Here is a 468-nt window from a genome sequence, read left to right as displayed (position 1 = left end):
CCGCCCGGCAGACCCAGGCCCCCGACGCCCTCTCCCCGCCCTGGAGCTCCCTCTCCTCTACCACGTGCAGCATTTTCCGGGAGACAGGGCCTGGCGGAGAGCAGCTGTCCCAGCGGGGACTGCCCGTCCCCTCCGCTGCCAGAGCATTTCGAGCCCTCCTCCTGCCCCGCCGCCCCGGCTCTGCTTCCTCCGGGCATTTTGCTTCCCACCTGCACGGTCCTTATGTAAGGCAGGATCTGATGGGGAGCGGGGGGGGTGTCAGCACACACACACACACAAACGCATGCAGGGGGGCAGGTTACACGCGCACAGCATCCCTCCGCAGCCGCTCCTGTGAAGATGCCGATACCTTTTATCCAGGCAAGCGATCCACTCGCCGGAGGATGAGGAATGGGAGGTGTGAGCGGCGACCATGTTGGACAGGGATCAGGTCCTCGCACACCCGGCTGGCGGCGGCTCCCCCCGCCC

The 468-nt window shown here is 67.1% G+C and overlaps 1 protein-coding gene across 1 annotated transcript in view; it reads right to left on the bottom strand.

Annotated features, from left to right (window-relative positions):
* RAPGEF4 (Rap guanine nucleotide exchange factor 4) overlaps positions 1-414 on the bottom strand; it is a 158,484-nt gene extending 158,070 nt beyond the window's left edge. The window contains exon 1 of the mRNA XM_009278582.1: positions 350-414. Within this exon, the coding sequence (XP_009276857.1) occupies positions 350-414 (65 nt within the window). The remainder of the gene's footprint in view (positions 1-349) is intronic.
* Positions 415-468: the final 54 nt, after the last annotated feature.

The sequence above is a fragment of the Aptenodytes forsteri genome, unplaced genomic scaffold, assembly GCF_000699145.1.
Source record: "Aptenodytes forsteri isolate BGI_AS27 unplaced genomic scaffold, ASM69914v1 Scaffold257, whole genome shotgun sequence".
Lineage (NCBI taxonomy): Eukaryota > Metazoa > Chordata > Aves > Sphenisciformes > Spheniscidae > Aptenodytes > Aptenodytes forsteri.
The sequence above is the reverse complement of the archived record's forward strand: the minus strand, read 5'-3'. Positions and strand labels throughout refer to the sequence as shown.